Source organism: Canis lupus, chromosome 13 (genome assembly GCF_048164855.1).
Source record: "Canis lupus baileyi chromosome 13, mCanLup2.hap1, whole genome shotgun sequence".
NCBI classification, from domain to species: Eukaryota; Metazoa; Chordata; class Mammalia; order Carnivora; family Canidae; genus Canis; species Canis lupus.
The window spans coordinates 9,840,621-9,861,322 of NC_132850.1; the positions used below are offsets into that span (position 1 = coordinate 9,840,621).

The 20,702-nt window shown below is 38.8% G+C and overlaps 1 protein-coding gene and 1 non-coding gene across 5 annotated transcripts in view; both read right to left on the reverse strand.

Moving 5' to 3' along the window:
* Positions 1-1,787: 1,787 nt before the first annotated feature.
* ZYG11B (zyg-11 family member B, cell cycle regulator) overlaps positions 1,788-20,702 on the reverse strand; it is an 86,854-nt gene continuing 67,939 nt past the window's right edge. For all 4 annotated transcript variants that reach the window (XM_072772072.1, XM_072772074.1, XM_072772075.1 and 1 more), the window contains 3 exons: positions 20,639-20,691; positions 19,002-19,099; positions 1,788-4,516 (listed from right to left, as the gene is read on the reverse strand). In XM_072772072.1, coding sequence (XP_072628173.1) covers positions 4,326-4,516; positions 19,002-19,099; positions 20,639-20,691 — 342 coding nt within the window. In that variant the 3' untranslated portion in view covers positions 1,788-4,325. The remainder of the gene's footprint in view (positions 4,517-19,001; positions 19,100-20,638; positions 20,692-20,702) is intronic.
* LOC140603307 (U6 spliceosomal RNA) lies at positions 12,880-12,986 on the reverse strand. Its single transcript, XR_012006304.1, has one exon. It is a non-coding gene; the product is annotated as a U6 spliceosomal RNA (small nuclear RNA).

Below are 20,702 nucleotides of genomic sequence, written 5' to 3' on the forward strand. Positions count from 1 at the left end.
AAGAATTAATATTGTGAAAATGTCAATGCTACCCAGGGCAAGTTACACGTTCAATACAAATCCCTATCAAGATACTATGGACTATCTTCAGAGAGTTGGAACAAATAATCTGAAGATTTGTGTGGAATCAGAAAAGACCCCAAATAGCCAGAGGCACTTTGAAAGATAAAACCCATGCCTGAGGGCATCACAATGCCAGATTTCAAGCTGTATGACAAAGCTGGGATCATGAAGACAGTGTGTACTGGCACAGAAACAGACACAGATCAATGGAACAGAATATAGAACCCAGAAATCGGTCCTTAAATCTATGGTCAACTCATATTCAACAAAGCAGGAAAGACTATCCACTGGAAAATGGACAGTCTCTTCAATAAATGGTACTGGGAAAATTGGACAGCCACATGCAGAAGAATGAAAGTAGAGCATTCTCTTACACCAGACACAAAGATACACTCAAAATGGATGAAAGATCTAAATGTGAGACAAGAGAGGAGCCCTGCGTGGTTTAGGGCCTGCCTTTAGCCCAGGGCCTGATCCTGCAGTCCCGGGATGGAGTCCCACATGAGGCTCCCTATATGGAGCCTGCTTCTCCCTCTGCCTGTGTCTGCCTCTTTCTCTCTGTGCCTCTCACGAATAAATAAATAAAATCTGAAAAAAAAAGAAACATAATGAGATACCACCTCACACCAGTGAGAATGGCGAAAATTAACAAGAAACTAGACGATGTGGAGCAAGGGGAACCCTCTTGCACTGTTGGTGGGAATGTGAACTGGTACAGCCACTCTGGAAAACAGTGTGGAGGTTCCTCAAGACATTAAGGACAGAACTACCCTACAACCCAGCAATTGCACTACTGGGTATTTACCACAAGGATACAGACAGAGTGAAACGCCTGAATGCCTGCACCCCAATGTTTATAGCAGCAATGTCCACAATAGCCAAACTGTGGAAGGAGCCTCGGTGTCCATCGAAAGATGAATGGATAAAGAAGATGTGGTCTATGAATACAGTGGAATATTACTCAGCCATCAAAATAGACGAAAACCTACCATTTGCTTCAATGTGGCTGGACCTGGAGGTTATTATGCTGAACAAGTCAATCTTAGAAGGACATTCATCATATGGTTTCACTCATACGTGGAATATAACAAATGTGAAAGGGATTATAAGGAAAAGGAGGGTAACTGAGTGGGAAAAATTAGAGAGGGTGACAAAACATGAGACACTCCTAACTTTGGGAAACAAGCAAAGGGTTGTGCACGTGGTGTTTCATGGGGGGATGGGGTAACTGGGTGATGGGCAATTAGGAGGGTACTTGATGGTTTGAGCACTTGCTGTTATACACTATGTTGGCAAATTTAATTTAAATTAAAAAGTGTAAAAAGAAAAATAGTTAAGAAATAAAAGCTTGTTTCTCACATTTAAGTACAGTGCATTTCCAAAGTCCCTCCATACCTACTTTTGAGAGATGTCCTAACTCCCATATGTGAGAGGCTAGGCTACTTGAAAGCTGCATTCAAGGAAAGCTCAGAGTTAAGTATATCCAATATCCACTGCACCTCCACATCTACTGTTGAAATAGGTTTTATCTCCTTTAAGTGAGAGGATAATGAAAGCTGCATTCTAGGAATGCTTGTTTCTCAGAGTTAAGTACATCGCATTTCCATTGTGCCTCCATTGTGCCTCCACAGCTACTGTTGAAAACGATCTAACTCCCTTATATGAGAGGCTAGGTAAAAGCTTCACTCAAGAAAAGATTGTTTCACAGAGTTAAGTACAGCTCATTTCCATTGCACCTTCGAGATACTTTATTTTTGCTTTAATTTCAGACCATTCTTGTTTTACTCAATGATACCAACATGCATCATTATACTCTAAAAAAAATGTAATTCCATTTCCTTTGGTAGATCTAAACCTTGCTGCTGCTTGTGGACTGGAGTAACATTTTACCATATCTGAATGTACCAATGATTTGAGCAATGAGTGGTTCAACCCTACTCTTAAATTGTGCTTGAAACAGCACCTCTAAACCACTGCAGAGGTAACCTTGAAGGCACCAAGTACTGTTACATTCCAGTATACTCATGTAAAAGGGAGGCCTAATAGATTCTAACTGTGGACACAGGTCAATTATGCCTCATAATTTTAATATACACATCTACTATATTTTAGCCAGATTCAAGACCTTACAGATGATTCTGTGCCTTAAGTTAGATACATAATTTTAAGAACTATCCCAACCACAAAGGCACTACAATTTTTCTATATGGGATGTGATCAATTATTTTGCTTTTAAGAAATATTCCACCATTACCAATGCTCAAAGTAGTAAATTTAAAATTAATTTTAAGTATTTTTGAGTCTTCATCTATCAAGTTATTCTGAATAATGAAGGGAGTTATTATTTTCTGTATCTTTTTAGCTAATTCAAAACAATTTGTAAAGATAAAAACCTAAGATTAGCCTATAGGGAACATGCATTTTTGTCTTGAACAGGATATAAGAGAAACTTCAAGCCAAACTTCTCAAACAGGTTTTCCCTTAACTATACAAGCTAAGAGACCTGGAGATAGTTAACATAGCTAGCAATTCCAAGCTAGTGTAGGCCATCCTATTTTCTAAATTTTGCCTTAGACATTAAAATCTGGAAAAAAGGGGGAAAGTTAGAAGAATTTTCCACTTCCCCTGAAATAGACAATCTGTGAAAATTTCTTGTGCCTATAAAAATTCCTTAAACCAATTAAGTCAGAAGTAATCCAGAATATGGTTTTTAATGGTTCTAAATACCTGTTTTCTTTTAGTTTAAGTTTTCATCCCTGTGAAGGGAGTATGAAATAATTCAAGTATGATTTCTGTGACAGTGGTTTGAAATACATATATCAAAAATGTTATCAGCGTACTAATAAGCCAGCTCCTCTCTAAATAAAAATGCTTCTGAATAATCACCATCATTTTAAACATACCATTTAAATCTCTATTGAAAACATTTTGGCCATCTATGAAGAAAACAGTCATCGGAAATTGTCACTAACCTTATTCACAAACTAAAATTTTAAATGGAAATTAAGTTTCTTGGTGACTTGCTGCCTCCCAGCTGTCATTATTAATATAATGAGAACTGATTCTTTACTATGCTGTAACAAGTATCATAAAGGAAAGGCAACTGTCTAAAAAATAACTCATTAAAAAATATTTCCTCTTATGCACCACAACTAGAATCATTACATTTAACAATAGCCTAGTGCTTCTCATTCAATTTTGGCAGTGAGATATGGACATCTTTCTCTAACATGAGAACGTTAAGATACAGGTATTTTGAAACAAAAGAAAAATTTAACTTCTTGTGACAGAATTTACTGTTGTTAACTGTATTTTAACTGAGCAAGTAATACCATGTGTAATCTCTATTTCACTGAACAAAATGACTTTGAAATAGAGGGAAAAGAAAGGTCAGTTTTAACAAGAGACAATTTTATAAAAATTCACATTTTCACAACAGTATGATGTATAGAGATTCAGACAGTTAATCTTTAACACATAATGCTGTAATATTTTACACTGTGATGCCTGGGGAAATATTTCTAGAGTAACCAGCAGTCTGTGTAGGAAGCAGCAGCCCATGCTCCCAGGAGTAAATGTGAAGAACAAGCTACTGCTCACTACCTCAGGAGAGGCAGGCTCTGGAAGGATAGCTTGTCCCAGTTTAAAAACTATACTATAAGAGCAGACCTTTCTCCAGTTCCTAATCTCCCCTTACTAGTTTTCTTTCTAATATATTTTTCCTGCCAGCTACCCAGGCTCCAGTCAGTGAGTAGCTTTCAAAGAGGACTCAGATTTCTGTTCTTTCATACTAAGAAGGACATCTTATAAAAGGTACACAGACACAGAATAAAGGCATTTTATACAGAAGCAGTATAAAACTTACAACTGAAGCAGTGCCAGAAATCAGGTTAACAGCTTATCTGAAGCTGCAAATTGACTGGAAGGGACCTTAAGATCAGAAAAGTCTGGCCTAAGGGTTCATGCAAACTTTATCATAAAACTGTAGAATTCCAAGCACAGATAAGTTGAAACACAGAGAGATGTGGGAAATTTCCTAAAAGGCAATGATGAAGGAAGAGATCCTTCTTGCCCCAGAAGTTAAAAATCACAAGACAAATTAGAGACTGTTCACATGGGCAGTACTGTACACCATCAATCCCAAAATGATCTTATGACTCTTGTCATAGAAACCCCTAAAACATCACAGAGGATAAGATATTGCAAATGAACCTATCACAAAAAGGATTCCTGTGATTCAATTATCCAATTACCTATGGCTATCAATTTAGTCTAGCCTGGGGCTGCTTTTTACAGGGAGGAGGTCTCCCATGGCGCACAATGTGTTTTTCTAAGCTGTCCAGAATGGCCACAGCAATCTGTTGGACATGGGGATCAGTCTGTTCATGTTCTTTGATGTTGTATAAATGCTGCAATCCTCCTTCCTCAATCAGCATGCTGCAATACCTTGAGGCTGAAAAAGAGGAGAGACACTTAAAAATTATCCCACATGCAAAAAAGCTTTTTTCATTTAAATTTTAGATATTTTGTTATTTACTACTAACATATGCTACAGCTTGATAAATACCTTTGTAATGATGTTATATCTATATTGTGAGGCTCCACAAATAATAAAGATTTTCTCATTCCTATATATATGTGTGTGATTCTCATATTCCTATATATATGGTTCTCTTATCAAGGCTACCATAACTGGGGGCAGGGGCTGTTGATCCCTCACATCCACAAGTCTCTATTTGGTAAGAAAGGAGAGCAGAAAACTGCTTAGAGAGCTGTTTTAACCAAATCTCCTCCTCCGTATCCTGGGATGAGGAATACAACTGGGATGGAGGAAATAATGGAGGTATGTGCAAATTTAAAGCAGTTATATGGAAAAGCGTAGGCAATTACTTTAGACATGGTAAAAGAAGGATTTCGATGTTCTTAAAATCAGTTTGATAAAAGTACCTTTCCATGGGGCAGGTAGTATGTTGATTGGTTAGGTTGGATAGATTTCTACCATGTATTTTACACAAAAATGGAATTGATAAACCATTTTTTATCAAAAAAATAAATAAAAATCATAACCTTAAAGTGCAGACAATCCAGAAAAGAAGATTTCTTTGATCTCAAATCACAGGTAAGATAGGTACTGTTACACTTTTATGCATTTCCTATATGTTTTTCTTTTAATTTAATGGTATTCATATTACACATGCAGTACCCTTTATTTTTAAATATATTCTTTGCCTTGTTTTCAAGTATTACTTCTTCTTCCATACATGACTTTTTGAAGTTTTTTAATTTTGGGGTGCCTAGGTGGCTCATCTAGGCAGTGAACCATCTGCCTTCAGCTCAGGTCATAATCCTAGGGTCCTGGGATTGAGCTCCTGTCTCTCCTCGGGCTCCCTGCTCAGCAGGGAGGCAGCGTCTGCCTCCCCCTCTGCTCATGATCTCTTTCTCTCAAATAAAATCTTAAAAAAGATTTTTTTTAGTTTTAGTCATATTTATAAAGCATGATTTATACACAATATACCCAATTTAACATATAACTTGATGACTTTTGGCAAATGTATACATTTGGGTAACCACCACCACAATCAGAATATAGGATATTAAAAAAAAAAAAAAAAAAAAGTTTCCTTGTGTACCTTTGAGGTCAATCTCTTCTGCAGCCTTACCCGGGCAATGACTTTTCTAATTTCTATGATATAGACTATTTTTTGCCTGGTAAATAAAATCATACACTAAACATTCTTTTGAGTTTACTTTTGCTCAGCATGATGTTTTTGAGATGCATCCATATTGTTACATATATATGTAATAGTTTTAGGGTTTTTTTAAAAGTATTTTTAAAAATTTACGTATTAAGTACAAGTATTTTAAGTATTCCAATGCATTAAATATGCTACATGCTTTTTATGTTATTGTACAAATGAATATTTGTTGCATTCTTATCCCCCAGTGTTTCGTTACAATGAGTAAATATTAATTATAATTATCCTTGCACAAGGTTTTGCAGGCTTTTCAATGATCTTGAGGAAATATTTAGAATGCAGGGCAAATGCTAAACATATGCTTAACTTTATGGGAAATCACCAAACTGTTTTCTAAAATGGCTGTATAAGGGAGGAGGGGCAAGATGGCTGAAGAGTAGGGTCCCCAAATCACCTGTCCGCACCAAATTACCTAGATAACCTTCAAATCATCCTGAAAATCTAAGAATTCGGCCTGAGATTTAAAGAGAGAACAGCTGGAATGCTACAGTGAGAAGAGTTCGTGCTTCTATCAAGGTAGGAAGCGGGGGGGGGGGGGGGGGGGATAAAGATACTAAAGGCATCCAGGGGGGAGGGGGCCCGCGAGGAGCCAGGCTAAGGCCTGGGGAGTGTCCCCAGGACAGGAAAACTCTGTCCAGAGAAGCGGGAGTTTCCCCAAGCTTCCCGGGCGAAAAGGCACTTGCAGGGAGTTAGAGCAGAACCCCAGGAAGGACGGGGATGCCCTCAGGCTCCCTGGGACACTAACAGAGCAACTGTGAACCGGGGAGAGTGCACCAGGCTCCCTAAAGGACTGCAGCACGCGCACGCATCGACCCGGGAACAGCTCGGAGGGGCTCGCCCGGTGGAGAGGGGGCTGCGTGCCCCGGGACGAGCTCGGATGCGGCTCCGGCAGAGGAAGAGGCTCGGTGGAGGGGGCTGCGCGGCTGGAGGCGCGAATCCAACAGCTCAGGCCCGGGAGCACAGGGCGCTGGGGCACAGCCCAGGATCCGGCCTCACCCCGGGACAGGCAGAGGCCGGGAGGGCCCAGGACCGCAAGGACGCTCCTGCTCGGAGCTGAGCAGATCAGCGGCCCCGCCCCGGAGCCTCCAGGCCCTGCAGACCGAGAGCTCTGGAGTTACTGCGAGGGCTGAAGTCAGGGCTCCAGAGCTGGCCCCACCACTGTGGTTCCTCCTGGGGCCTCACGGGGTAAACACCCCCCACTGAGCCCTGAACCAGGCCGGGGCAGAGTAGCTCCCCCAAGGGCTAACACCTGAAAATCAGCACAACAGGCCCCTCCCCCAGAAGACCAGCTAGAAGGACAATTTCCAGGGGAAGTCAAGGAACTTAAAGTACACAGAATCAGAAGATGCTCCCCCGTGTTGTTTTGTTTTGTTTTGTTTTGTTTTTTATTTGCTTTTTGATTTCTGTTTGCTTCCCCCACCCTTTTCTCCTTTCTTTCTTTTTCTTTCTCTTTTTTCTTTTTCTCTTTTCTTTCCTTCTTTCTCTCCTTTTTCTCCTTTTCCTTTTACAACTTGTTTTTGACCACTCTGCACTGAGCAAAATGACTAGAAGGAAAACCTCACCTCAAAAGAAAGAATCAGAAACAGTCCTCTCTCCCACAGAGCTACAAAATCTGGATTACAATTCAATGTCAGAAAGCCAATTCAGAAGCACTATTATACAGCTACTGGTGGCTCTAGAAAAAAGCATAAAGGACTCAAGAGACTTCATGACTGCAGAATTTAGATCTAATCAGGCAGAAATTAAATATCAATTGAATGAGATGCAATCCAAACTAGAAGTCCTAACGACGAGGGTTAACGAGGTGGAAGAACGAGTGAGTGACATAGAAGACAAGTTGATGGCAAAGAGGGAAACTGAGGAAAAAAGAGACAAACAATTAAAAGACCATGAAGATAGATTAAGGGAAATAAACGACAGCCTGAGGAAGAAAAACCTACGTTTAATTGGGGTTCTCGAGGGCGCCGAAAGGGACAGAGGGCCAGAATATGTATTTGAACAAATCATAGCTGAAAATTTTCCTAATCTGGGAAGGGACACAGGCATTCAGATCCAGGAAATAGGTCCCCCCCCCTAAAATCAATAAAAGCCATTCAACACCTTGACATCTAATAGTTAAGCTTGCAAATTCCAAAGATAATGAGAAGATCCTTAAAGCAGCAAGAGACAAGAAATCCCTGACTTTTATGGGGAGGAGTATTAGGGTAACAGCAGACCTCTCCACAGAGACCTGGCGGGCCAGAAAGGGCTGGCAGGATATATTCAGGGACCTAAATGAGAAGAACATGCAACCGAGAATACTTTACCCAGCAAGGCTCTCATTCAAAATGGAAGGAGAGATAAAGAGCTTTCAAGACAGGCAGGAACTGAAAGAATATGTGACCTCCAAACGAGCTCTGCAAGAAATTTTAAGGGGGACTCTTCAAATTCCCCTTTAAGAAGAAGTTCAGTGGAACAATCCACAAAAACAAGGCCTGAATAGATATCATGATGACACTAAACTCATATCTTTCAATAGTAACTTGGAACGTGAACGGGCTTAATGACCCCATCAAAACGCGCAGGCTGTCAGACTGGGTAAAAAAGCAGGACCCATCTATTTGCTGTCTACAAGAGACTCATTTTAGACAGAAGGACACCTACAGCCTGAAAATAAAAGGTTGCAGAACCATTTACCATTCAAATGGTCCTCAAAAGAAAGCAGGGGTAGCCATCCTCATATCAGATAAACTAAAATTTACCCCGAAGACTGTAGTGAGAGATGAAGAGGGACACTATCTCATACTTAAAGGATCTATCCAACAAGAGGACTTAACAATCCTCAATATATATGCCCCAAATGTGGGAGCTGCCAAATATATCAATGACTTAATAACCAAAGTTAAGATATACTTAGATAATAATACACTTATACTTGGTGACTTCAATCTAGCGCTTTCTACCCTCGATAGGTCTTCTAAACACAACATCTCCAAAGAAACGAGAGCTTTAACTGATACACTGGACCAGATGGATTTCACAGATATCTACAGAAGTTTACATACAAACTCAACAGAATACACATTCTTCTCAAGTGCACATGGAACTTTCTCCAGAATAGACCACATACTGGGTCACAAATCGGGTCTGAACCGATACCAAAAGATTGGGATCGTCCCCTGAATATTCTCAGACCATAATGCCTTGAAATTAGAACTAAATCACAACAAGAAGTTTGGAAGGACCTCAAACACGTGGAGGTTAAGGACCATCCTGCTAAAACATGAAAGGGTCAACCAGGAAATTAAGGAAGAATTAAAAAGATTCATGGAAACTAATGAGAATGAAGATACAACCGTTCAAAATCTTTGGGATGCAGCAAAAGCAGTCATAAGGGGGAATACATCGCAATACAAGCATCCATTCAAACACTGGAAAGAACTCAAATACAAAAGCTAATCTTACACATAAAGGAGCTAGATTTAAAACAGCAGATAGATCCTACACCCAGCAGAAGAAGAGAGGTAATTAAGATTCGACAGAACTCAACGAAATTGAGACCAGAAGAACTGTGGAACAGATCAACAGAACCAGGAGTTGGTTCTTTGAAAGAATTAATAAGATAGATAAACCACTAGCCAGCCTTATTAAAAAGAAGAGAGAGAAGACTCAAATTAATAAAATCATGAATGAGAAAGGAGAGATCACTACCAACACCAAGGAAATACAAACGATTTTAAAAACATATTATGAACAGCTATACGCCAATAAATTAGGCAATCTAGAAGAAATGGACGCATTCCTGGAAAGCCACAAACTACCAAAACTGGAACAGGAAGAAATAGAAAACCTGAACAGGCCAATAACCAGGGAGGAAATTGAAGCAGTCATCCAAAACCTCCCAAGACACAAAAGTCCAGGGCCAGATGGCTTCCCAGGGGAATTCTATCAAACGTTTAAAGAAGAAACCATACCTATCCTACTAAAGCTGTTTGGAAAGATAGAAAGAGATGGAGTACTTCCAAATTCGTTCTATGAGGCCAGCATCTCCTTAATTCCAAAACCAGACAAAGACCCCACCAAAAAGGAGAATTACAGACCAATATCCCTGATGAACATGGATGCAAAAATTCTCAACAAGATACTAGCCAATAGGATCCAACAGTACATTGAGAAGATTATTCACCATGACCAAGTAGGATTTATCCCCGGGACACAAGGCTGGTTCAACACTCGTAAAACACTCAATGTGATTCATCATATCAGCAAGAGAAAAACCAAGAACCATATGATCCTCTCATTAGATGCAGAGAAAGCATTTGACAAAATACAGCATCCATTCCTGATCAAAACTCTTCAGAGCGTAGGGATAGAGGGAACATTCCTCGACATCTTAAAAGCCATCTATGAAAAGCCCACAGCAAATATCATTCTCAATGGGGAAGCACTGGGAGCCTTTCCCCTAAGATCAGGAACAAGACAGAGATGTCCACTCTCACCACTGCTATTCAACATAGTACTGGAAGTCCTAGCCTCAGCAATCAGACAACAAAAGGACATTAAAGGCAATCGAATTGGCAAAGAAGAAGTCAAACTCTCTCTCTTCGCCGATGACATGATTCTCTACATAGAAAACCCAAAAGCGGGGCAGCCCCGGTGGCGCAGCGGTTTGGTGCCGCCTGCGGCCTGGGGTGTGATCCTGGAGACCCGGGATCGAGTCCCACTTCGGGCTCCCTGCGTGGAGCCTACTTCTCCCTCTGTCTGGGTCTCTGCCCCTCTTTCTCTGTGTCTATGAATAAATAAATAAAGTTAAAAAAAAAAAAAAAGAAAACCCAAAAGCCTCCACCCCAAGATTGCTAGAACTCATACAGCAATTAGTAGTGTGGCAGGATACAAAATAAATGCCCAGAAATCAGTGGCATTTCTATACACTAACAATGAGACTGAAGAAAGAGAATTTAAGGAGTCAATCCCATTTACAATTGCACCCAAAAGCATAAGATACCTAGGAATAAACCTAACCAAAGAGGTAAAGGATCTATACCCTAAAAACTATAGAACACTTCTGAAGGAAATTGAGGAAGACACAAAGAGATGGAAAAATATTCCATGCTCATGGAGTGGAAGAATTAATATTGTGAAAATGTCAATGTTACCCGGGGCAATTTACACGTTTAATGCAATCCCTATCAAAATATCATGGACTTTCTTCAGAGAGTTAGAACAAATTATGTTAAGATTTGTGTGGAATCAGAAAAGACCCCGAATAGCCGGGGGAATTTTAAAAAAGAAAACCAAATCTGCGGGCATACCAATGCCAGATTTCAGGTTGTACTACAAAGCTGTGGTCATCAAGACAGTGTGGTACTGGCACAAAAACAGACACATAGATCAATGGAACAGAATAGAGAACCCAGAAGTGGACCCTGAACTTTATGTTCAACTAATATTTGATAAAGGAGGAAAGACTATTCATTGGAAGAAAGACAGTCTCTTCAATAAATGGTGCTGGGAATATTGGACATCCACATGCAGAAGAATGAAACTAGACCACTCTCTTGCACCATACACAAAGATAAACTCAAAATGGATGAAAGATCTAAATGTGAGACAAGATTCCATCAAAATCCTAGAGGAGAACACAGGCAACACCCTTTTTGAACTCGGCCACAGTAACTTCTTGCAAGATACATCCACGAAGGCAAAAGAAACAAAAGCAAAAATGAACTATTGGGACTTCATCAAGATAAGAAGCTTTTGCACAGAGAAGGACACAGTCAACAAAACTAAAAGACAACCTACAGAATGGGAGAAGATATTTGCAAATGACGTGTCAGATAAAGGGCTAGTTTCCAAGATCTATAAAGAACTTACTAAACTCAACACCAAAGAAACAAACAATCCAATCATGAAATGGGCAAAAGACATGAAGAGAAATCTCACAGAGGAAGACATAGACATGGCCAACAAGTACATGAGAAAATGCTCTGCATCACTTGCCATCAGGGAAATACAAATCAAAACCACAATGAGATACCACCTCACACCAGTGAGAATGAGGAAAATTAACAAGGCAGGAAACCACAAATGTTGGATAGGATGTGGAGAAAGGGGAATCCTCCTGCACTGTTGGTGGGAATGTGAACTGGTGCAGCCACTCTGGAAAACTGTGTGGAGGTTCCTCAAAGAGTTAAAAATAGATCTGCCCTATGACCCAGCAATTGCACTGCTGGGGATTTACCCCAAAGATACAAATGCAATGAAACGCCGGGACACCTGCACCCCGATGTTTATAGGAGCAATGGCCACAATAGCCAAACTGGATGGAGCCTCGGTGTCCATCAAAAGATGAATGGATAAAGAAGATGTGGTTTATGTATACAATGGAATATTACTCAGTCATTAGAAACGACAAATACCCACCATTTGCTTTGAGGTGGATGGAACTGGAGGGTATTATGCTGAGTGAAGTAAGTCAATGGAGAAGAACAAACAGTATATGGTCTCATTCATTTGGGGAATATAAAAAATAGTGAAAGGAAATAAAGGGAAAGGGGGAAAAATAAGTGGGAAACATCAGAAAGGGAGACAGAACATAAAGACTCCTAACTCTGGGAAACGAACTAGGGGTGGTGGAAGGGAGGAGGGCGGGGGGTGGGGGTGAATGGGTGACGGGCACTGAGGGGGGCACTTGATGGGATGAGCACTGGGTGTTATTCTGTTTGTTGGTAAATTGAACACCAATAAAAAGAAATTTATTAAAAAAATAAAATAAATTAAAATTTAAAAAATCAAAAAACAAAAACAAAAACGAAATAAGGGGAAAAGGAGAAAAAATGAGTGGGAAATATCAGAAAGGGAGACAGAACATGAAAGACTCCTAACTCTGGGAAATGAACTAGGTATGGTGGAAGGGTAGTTGGGCGGGGGGTGGGGTGCCTGGGTGGTGGGCACTGAGGTGGGCACTTGACGGGATGAGCACTGGGTGTTATTCTGTAAGTTGGCAAATTGAACACCAATAAAAAATAAATTTATAAAAAAAAAAGATTATTGCTGGTACATTATCATGGTTCTAGGCATGAAAACTATAGAACACTTGACAAATTTAAGTGTCATTCTTGTGTATAGGCCATGCTAATCTTCTCTTTATCTTTCTAATATTAGTATATGTGCTGCCAAAGTGAGCACTTAAGTTACTTTTCTATTATTACCATTCACTTGGGGTCTACTTTAATCGTCTGATTTTTCTCCTGGTTATAGGTCACATTTTTCTGATTCTTCTTTCATCTAGCAATTTTTTAAAAGATTTTATTTATTTACTTATTTACTTATTTATTTATTTATGAGAGAGAGAGAGAGAAAATGCATGCGTATAAGCAGGGGAAGCGGCAGAGGAAGAGGGAGAGAATCTCAAGAAGATGCCCCACTGAGCACAGAGCCCAACATGGGACTCAATGTTACAACCTGAGATCATGAAATGAGCTGAAATCCAAGACCAGATGCTGAAGAGACTGAGCCACCCAGGTGGCAACTTTTATCAGATATCAAACATGTTAAGTTTCTAGATTTTGTCATCTTTTTTTGTAAAGGAGTGCTTAGTTTTTCTCTGACAATAGTTAGCTGCCCACAATTATATGGTCAACTAATCTTCAACACAGCAGAAAAAAATATGCAATGGAAAAGTCTCTTCAACAAATGGTGCTGAGTCTGGGAAACTAACAAGAGGTAGTGGAAAGGGAGGTGGGCAGGCGGTTGGGGTGACTGGGTGATGGGCACTGAGCGGGCCACTTGGCGGGATGAGAACTGGGTGTTATGCTATATGTTGGCAAATTGAACACCAATAAAAAAAATTTAAAAAAATACACACACAAAAACAAATCGTATTGAGAAAACTATACTACTTTCTTACACTACACACAAAAATAAATTCAAAATAGATGAGGGACCTAAATGTGAGACAGGAAACTATCAGAATCCTGGAGGAGAACACAGGCAGCAACCTCTTTGACCTCAGTTCAAGCAACTTGTTACTAGACATGTCACTGGGGGCAAAGGAAATAAAAGCAAAAATTACCTACTGGGACTTCATCAAGATAAAAAGCTTCTGCATAGTGCAGAAAACAACAAAACGAAAAGCCTATGGAATGGGAGAAGACATTTGCAAATGACGTATCTGATAAAGGGTTAGTATCCAAAATCTAAAAAGAACTTATCAAACTCAACACCCAAAAAACAAATAATCCAGTTAAGAAATGGGCAGAAGACATGAAGAGACACTTTGCCAAAGAAGACATTCAGATGGCTAACATACACGTGAGAACATGCTCAACATCACTCATCCTAAAGGAAATACAAATCAAAACCACAATGAGACAGCAACTCACACCTATCGGAATGGCTACAATTAACACCACAGGAAGCAACAGATGTTGGCAAGAATACAGAGAAAGAAGAGCCCTCTTACATTGTTGGTGGGAATGCAAACTGGTGCAACCACTCTGGAAAACAGTACAGAGGTTCCTCAAAAAGTCAAAAATAGAACTAGAACTACCCTATGATCAAGCAATTGCACTACTAGGTATTTACCAGAAGTATACAAAAATACATTCCAGGGGTGCATACACCCTGATATTTATAGCAGCCTTATTAACAATAGCCAAACTATGAAAAGAGCGTAAGGGCCCATCAACTAATGAATGCATAAAGAAGATGCAATACACACACATACACATACACACACACACACTGGAATATTACTCAGCCATCAAAAGTAATGAAATCTTGCCATTTGCCATGACATGGATGGAGCTAGACTGTATTATACTAGACAAATTAAGTCAGAGAAAGACAAATACTATAGGATTTCACTCATATGTGAAATTTAAGAAACAAAACAGATGAACATATGGAAGGGGGAAAAAAAGAGCAGAGGAAACCGGTTGACGCAGGGAGGTAGAAGGGGGTTGAGCTACATGGGTAATGGGTATTAAGGAGGGCACTTGTGATGAACCCTGGGAGCTATATGTAAGTGATGAATCATTAAATTCTACTCCTAAAACCAGTATTACACTATGTGTTAACTAACTAGAATTTAAATTAAAATTTTGGGGAAAAAAAGTTAATTTATTTTCAGAGCAACTTAACCATTAGCTATTTCAAGACTTGTTTTTAAGCTTTGTTAGGACTGTCCTAGAGAAGCCTTTATTTCAGGGCTCATTTAATCTTTTCTACCACCTGTATTGAATGCCTGGGCTATTAAGTACTCTAATACTAGAGTTTCAAACAGTACTGGAACTCTAGTATTTCTAAACCCTGTGTGAGCTCCAAGTGTTATTTGGTTAGCATCTCCTTGGTATTTGTTCTTTCTTAAACCTCAAGGAGTCTTACCTGAGGCATTCACTGCTCACTAATCAGCCAAAGACTCAAGAAACACTTAGGAAGATTTCTGGAGGCCTTTCTAGATGTAGCTGTCATCTCTGCATTACTTTGCCTCATAAATTCCATAAATTTTGTCCCATACCGCAATCATACCAAACTCTTGATTTCTGTCTCCTCAGTTCAATGAAATTGCCGCACTGTATACTTGGTTCTCTTTCAGGGATGGGAATCTTTGCTTCCTTCTGCATAATGCCTAGAAAAACTTGTTTTGAATCTTTCCTACCCCACATTTCCTATTACAAATGGCTAGAGGGCTAGTCTCGTATAAGTGACTATGTCATGGCTCCGAGAGTGTAAGTTTCTACTTATATAATTTTCTATCATGTCTTTTTCACTTATAATAACATGCAAATATACTACTGTCTGGTTATTTCAACATTATTTAACATTTCTCTATTGCTGGATCACTTGGTTAGAGTTATTTGCTATTGTAAATAATAGTGTGATGAAGATCTCTTACTCAAACAAATGTTTGGATATAATTTTAAAATTAAAAAGGTAGACTACTTAAATGTTTATCAATAGGGAAGTTGCTATTTAAATTACTCCTAAAAAAAATTAAATAAATAAATTACTCCTACATTCATTTATTATTAAGTATAGAGGCATATGTTAAGGGTTGAACTATGTCTCCTAAAAAGAGAGGTTAAAGTCCTACTAATCTCCAGTATTTCAGAATGCGACCTTATTTGGAAATAGAGTTGTTCCTACTGTAGTTAAGATGAAGTTATTAGGGTGGACCTTAATATAATAGGACTGGTGTTCTTTGATGAAAAGGGGAGATTTGAACACAGATATAGAAAACAGTGTAAAGACACACAAGAAGAAGATGGTTATCTGACAGGAGTGATGCATTTACAAGCAAAGGGATGCCAAGGGTTGGCAGCACATACCAGAAGCTAGAAGCAAGGAAGAACCCTCCCCTACAGCTGTCAGAGAAAACATGGCCCTAATAACACCGTGATTTTAGACTTCTAGCCTCCAGAACTGAGAGACAAACATTCCTGTTGTTTTAAGTCACCGGATGTGGAACTCTGTTATGAGTACTAGGAAATTAACACGTCATACAATAAAGATTATGTGATTATTAAAAATCATGTTAAAAAACTTTCTAAAATATGGGAAAACGCTCATCACAATGTCTGAAATAGGTACTATTATTATTCCCATTTAACAAATATGAAAAATGAGATCCTAGGCTTAATAATTTCCCTAGGTTGGCTGCAACATGATTTGAATCCAGGTAGACCCCTATGTGCACTTAACTTCTATGCCATACTATCTCTTAATTATTAAAAGTTGTAAACAGCATTAGAACTCTCAATGCAAACTGAGAAGTCAGTTCTATTTAAATATAAACAAAATAAGCCTGGGAAGCAAGAATGCAGAAACCTGAACTGAGCTGGAAATAAAATACTCTAACATTCACCAAATACAGTGCATTTTACTCATTGTCTTTTTTTTTTTTTTTTTAAGTAATCCCTATTCCCATTGGAGGGCTTCAACCTATGATCAAGAGTCTCATGCTGTACTTACTGAGCCACCTAGGTGCCCCTACAGTGCATTTTATTTATTTTATTTTAATTTAATTAGTTTATATTAGTTTTTTTTTTTTTTTTTAAGTAATCTCCACACCTAATGTGGGGCTTGAACTTACAACCTCAAGATCAAGAGTTACATGCTCTACCAACTGAGACAGCCAGGCACCCCCATCTACAGTGCATTTTATTTTTTTAATTTTTAATTTTTTTTCAAATACATTTTTTTTTAATGCATGAGAGACAGAGAGGCAGAGACACAGGCAGAGGGAGAAGCAGGCTCCATGCAAGGAGCCCGATGCAGGGCTTAATCCCAGGACCCAGGGACCAGGGACCATGCCCTTGGCCGAAGGTAGATGTTCAACCACTAAGCCACCCGGGTGTTTTTTTTAAGATTTTATTTATTTATTCATGAGAGACAGAGAGACAGAGAAAGGCAGAGGCAGAGGGAGAAGCAGGCTCCCCATGGAGCAGGGAGCCCAATGTGAGACTTGATCCCAGGACTCCAGGATCACAACCTGAACTGAAGGCAAATGCTCAATCAACTGAGCCACCAGGTGCCCCTACAGTCCATTTTAGAATAAATTTTTCAGAGTGGCCAATCCACAGAGTAAACCTAAAAGAACACCTATATCTAAAAAGTAGTCAGAATAATAAACACTTCTATGAAAATACACTATTCTTTGTTATGTTTTATTTTCTCTTATAAAACTGTGAAAAGTCCATTCCTTGAGTAACGAGGAAAAAAGCCTAGAGATTAGAGGCTGAGTATACCATGGGACAGGCCGTTAAAAAAACTAGAGAGTTCTCAGAACCTGTAGGGATAAAAAAAGGAAATTTTTCTATCACAGGCAGCTTATGTTTATAAATGAACTGGGAAATTAGTAGAAAGGGTCAGAAAAGCTTCTAGGTAGAAGTTTAGTTGAGAACAAAGCAGTTTTATATGTCACATCCCATTCCCTAAACCCTCCTCCCCTACCAACTGGACATAAAAGAGCTTTTACTGAGTTATCTTTTTGAAGTATGCACTGAATTTTCAGCAAAGAGTAAGAAAGTATCTAATAAAATGTTACTGCTATTTCTTACAATACTATTGTTAAAAATAACGCTCATGTTGAGGCCGTTTTTAATATCATCCCTATTGAGGTCCTATAAAAAAAATTTATCTCCCTATGAGGATACGGAATGGTTTTTCCTCCTTATATAGAAAGAGAATCATGTAGCTGATTATTTGCAGCGCATCACAAAAAGAACATGAATCACCATGTATGGTCTACATATTTATATTCTACTATTTTCCTTATAGACTTTAAATTCCTTTTCAAATTATTTTTCCTTGATCTTGATTTCTTTTTTTTCTTGATCTTGATTTCTAATTTCAAATATTGTAATTAATACTCAATTAAAGTGTTTCTACTATTAAAGTGTTTCTTGTATAATATTTCAAATCATTTATGGAATAAGTTTTTACTAATAACCAACCAAAGAGTTGTAGCACAACCTTCAAAAGAGTGATACAGAATCTGATCTAAATTCTTGCTACTCTAGGGACGCCCGGGTTAAGCAGTTTGCCTTTGGCTCAGGGCATGATCCTGGAGTCCCCGGATTGAGTCCCACGACGGGCTCCCTGTATGGAGCCTGCTTCTCTCTCTGCCTGTGTCTCTGCCTCTCTCTCTCTCTCTCTCTCTCTCATGAATAAATAAATAAAATCTTAAAAAAAAAAAAGTTTAAATTCTTGCTACTCTAGAGACCATGGGTGCTGAGAGCAATGTCTTAAACAATGGAATTTTACATAGATGAGGGTTGGGCACTGGAATGAACCATAAACATTGGATCACCATAAAATTTTTGCTTAGCCTATGGGTCCACTGTAGGCTCCTAATCTTCATATTCCATGAGGTCAGAACAGTGCCTCATTCAGTGTCATTCAGTACCTAGTATTACTAAGCTAATTCTAAAAGAATAAATTTAGTTTATACTCTAACCTTCTCTCTCTTTTTAAGTAATCTCGCTGCCCAATGTGGGGCTTGAACTCATGACTCTGAGATCATGAGTCACATGCTCTAATGACTGAGCCAGCCAGGCACCCCTGAAGATTCTCTTATACTGTATCTTTTAAAATCTGTGTCCTTAAAAAAATCACTTCAATATACTACTTAAAAATGGTTTTCCTGTCTAAAGAGAATTTCACCGGAAAAAGAAAAGCATAGTTCTTTTTGGTACATACGATTCTTGCTGCAGACATGTTGCATGGCCCAAACTGCCCATAGCTGGACTCCTGGTGTTGTAAAACAGCCAAGTAATGGGAAAAATGGATTAAAGGACCTAAAATTTCAAAAGATAAGAGAAAAGTTATATCCTATACTTAGTGTCATTTTCTAAAGCAATAATTCCTAAGCTTTTCATTCTAGAAATTTCATCCTACCATTATACTAATATAAGTGAACCACAGAACATCTTTTCTTTGTCTTAGCCATTTGAGAAAGAAGTATATTTGGATAAAAGTCTTGGTACAAAAGATGGAAAGTGATCAGAACAAGGTACTAACAAAAGTATTTTTTTTTTCAAAATTACTCTTTTGGGGGCACCTGGGTGGCTCAGTTAAGCGTCTGCCTTTGGTTGAGGTCATGATCCCAGGTTTCAGGGATCGAGCCCCCCAACCAGACACCCTGCTCAGGGAGAGTCTGCTTTTCACTCCATCCCTCCCTCTGCTCATGCTCTCTCTTAAATAAATAAATAAAAATCTTTTTCTTTTTTTAAAAAAAAAGGACTTTTTTCTTTGGTCTTGAAGATAAACATTTGAAGAGTAGCAGACCTTGATTTGGAAACTTAGATAAGGAGAAGTCAGTTGATAACAAACTGATAGAGAACACCATGACGGTCTAGAATTAGCCTATTTTTACTGATCTTCTGGTCCAAATAGGTAGAACACAAGTTGGGGGAATCAAAAATGTTGGCAGTATCAGCATTTATGAAGTAGAGAACAAAAATAAGATAGAATAATATTATTTATGTAGCAATATGGAGTACTTCAGGTAATCTGTAACTTAGCTATCAAGTCACCTAGTTGTCATAAAGAGTTAGACATCCTATATGCACCTTAAGAAATTATTATAAACTGTTTCCCCAAACTAACCTGCTGCTACTTCTAGTCCTTTCAATGTGTCATCTTATCCTGGACCTCTTTTCATTAACACATATTTCTTCTTCCTAAAATCTCCTGCCCCTTAGTTATCTCTCAAAACTCAGCTCATAATCTACTTCTTCTAGAAGCTTTTTACCACTTTCCAGTGCATTTAAGTTTTGTCATCTTTACTTTCATAGAATTCTATTCATATAACTAGCTTAACAGTGAATTATATCTGATTCACATTTTGTTGTCCCTCACTAGACTGTAAGGTTCTTTTATTTTCTTAAAAAAAGACTTATTTGAGAGTGAAAGCATGAATGGGAAGGACAAAGGGGGAGAGAAAATCTCAAGCAGACCCCACCCTGGCTCCTCACAGCTCAAACTCACAACCCTGAGATCACAACCTGAGCTGAAACCAAGAGTTGGACACGCAACCGACTGTGCTACCCAGGCATCCCAGCTGTAAGGTTCTACTGTGTAGGCAACATATCTTACTCATCTTTGAATTTCAAGAGCACAGAACAAGTCCTTGGCACTTGGCTTCAATAAATGTGGAATGAAGGAAGAATTAATGAATAATAGGTAGCAGAAAAAAGTAAAAATACTTTGATCTTTTTAAAAGCCAATAAAAGGATAGATGCCTGAGGGAAAATGCATTATACATCTAGTAAGAATGATCTCTAAGCAAGCAAAATGACAGTTACTAGCTTTATATTAGTTTTCTTGCTAATTACCTGTATGCTACCATCTCACACTCTGGAGTTGGCCATTTCAAAATAGCTGAATGCTGCAAGACAT